A 2,024-nucleotide genomic window follows, 5' to 3' on the forward strand; every position below is an offset into this window, starting at 1 on the left:
CAGGAGTTTGAAACCAGCCTGGTCAACATGACGAAACACTGTCTGTACTAAAAATACAAAAATTACCTGGGTGTGGTGACGGGCATCTGTTATTCTAGCTACTTGGAAGGCTGAGGCAGGAGAATTGCTTGAACCTGGGAGGCAGAGGTTGCCGTGAGCTGAGATCGCACTACTGCACTCCAGCCTAGGCAACAGAGCGAGACTCCGTCTCAAAAAAAATAAAAATAAAAATAAAAAAGGTATAATTATTTTTTCACTTGCCACATATTAAGTTATATTGTCTAAGATGGAAATATTAGGACCATCATATCTGAGTCTTTGCCTGAAAGACACAGGTGAGGGGCATCAGTCCCCAAGGATTTGCAATCTACCCTTTAGTTGTTAATTTAAAAACATACAGAGAATTGGGATATAAACAAAAGCAAAATCTGCACCTTTGTTGATTATTGGAGGAGTCAGCTTGAGGAAGTACCCTAGTTGCCTGTGACCATGGCTGAGTTTCCAGCTTTATCTCCCACCAGCCTCCTGCTTGCCCGATGGAACTGCCCTAGAGCCTGAGTACTACTTTTCAACCATCAGCTCCAGTTTCTCCGTCTCTCCCCTTTTCAACGGCGTCACATATAAGGAGTTTAACATTCCACTGGAAGTGCTTCGGGAACTCTTAAACTTGGTAAGCAAAGAACTGGTGGATGAACAGACTATGGATATGTCAGTAAAATTGCTAGTGGTGAAAGCTTGTATTTTTAAAAGAAAAACTCAGAGTACCAGTGTTTCAGAGTACCATTTAATAGTCATAAACTTGCAGATTAATGAAGGAAGTAGAGTAACATTCATGAATCATTGTGCCCTAGTTTCTCATTTAATCCTTGAGCAACCATGTTGGGGAGGCACCCATGCATCCGCATCTGGAGGTCAGGAAATCGGTGTCAAACACATCATGGATATGTAGGCCGGCAGCTGGGCTGCATCCAGTCCAGGGATTCTGACTCCAAGCCCAGTGCTTTTCCTGGGCTTGACTCCCTCTAAGGGGTGGCTCTTTGGGTTAATACAAAACCTGACTTTTTCATATTTGTGTACCTTTGGATGACCTTTAGGGTGATACCAGAGAAAACACCAGTGCCATTGTTCGAATCCTTAAACGGCCAGAGCTTTGGTCAGATTCAGGGACCCAGGTTGGATGCCATGGCTCATGCCTGTAATCCCAACTATGGGAGGCCAAAGCGGGTGGATCACTTGAGGTCAGGAGTTAGAAGACTAGCCTAGCCGACATGGTGAAATCCCATCTCTACTAGAAAACACAAAACTTTATCTACACATGGTGACGGATCCCTGTAATTCCAGCTACTCAGGAGGCAGAGTTAGGAGGATCGCTTAAACTTTGGAGGTGTAGGTTGCAGTGAGCCGAGATTGCACCACTGCACTCCAGCCTGGGCAACAGAGTGAGACTCCATCCCCCAAAAAATTGAAAAATAAAGATCCAGGGGCCCTGAAGTTGTTACAATCAAGCTAGGATGGTTCAAGACAGATTTCAATGGGTATTGGGTGATGATGTCATCAAGGCCAGACTCTCAAGATTGGACTTGCTGGTCAGGAGTTAGAAGACTAGCCTGGCCAACATGAGAACAATGAGAACAATTTGGATAGCATGGAGCAAGTACTGAAGAGTGTCCACCTCCCTGCTATGTGGAGTGTGAATAGAAATCCCTCAGAGAATGGCTTTAGGCTGAAGGTGTAAGAAGACATTACAACATAGGTAATAATTAATGAGGATGGAGCCATAATGAATTACTAAATAGGCTAGGATGTTTTTGAAGTTGCTGTCAAGAAGGAAAACTATCCCCAAACTGCTTCTCAGTGTCAGTGCCCCAGACAGAATGGTGGCCTGGTAGAGCCATGACCTTCACAGATGGCTGTTCCCAGTACCATGTCAGAAATTCTAACTGTTTCACATCCTTTCTTGGGGTATTATTTTTTGCAGTATATTTTAACTTTTTTCAAGTTTAGGTTTTCTTTTTTTTTTGAGA

The 2,024-nt window shown here is 43.7% G+C and overlaps 1 protein-coding gene across 1 annotated transcript in view; it reads left to right on the forward strand.

Annotated features, from left to right (window-relative positions):
• Positions 1–2,024, forward strand: part of PI4KA (phosphatidylinositol 4-kinase, catalytic, alpha) — a 167,360-nt gene that overhangs the window by 51,383 nt on the left and 113,953 nt on the right. Inside the window, exon 8 of the mRNA XM_011947312.1 lies at positions 522–670. Coding sequence (XP_011802702.1) covers positions 522–670 — 149 coding nt within the window. The remainder of the gene's footprint in view (positions 1–521; positions 671–2,024) is intronic.

This window comes from Colobus angolensis, unplaced genomic scaffold (assembly GCF_000951035.1).
Source record: "Colobus angolensis palliatus isolate OR3802 unplaced genomic scaffold, Cang.pa_1.0 Scaffold260, whole genome shotgun sequence".
In the NCBI taxonomy this organism is placed as follows: domain Eukaryota; kingdom Metazoa; phylum Chordata; class Mammalia; order Primates; family Cercopithecidae; genus Colobus; species Colobus angolensis.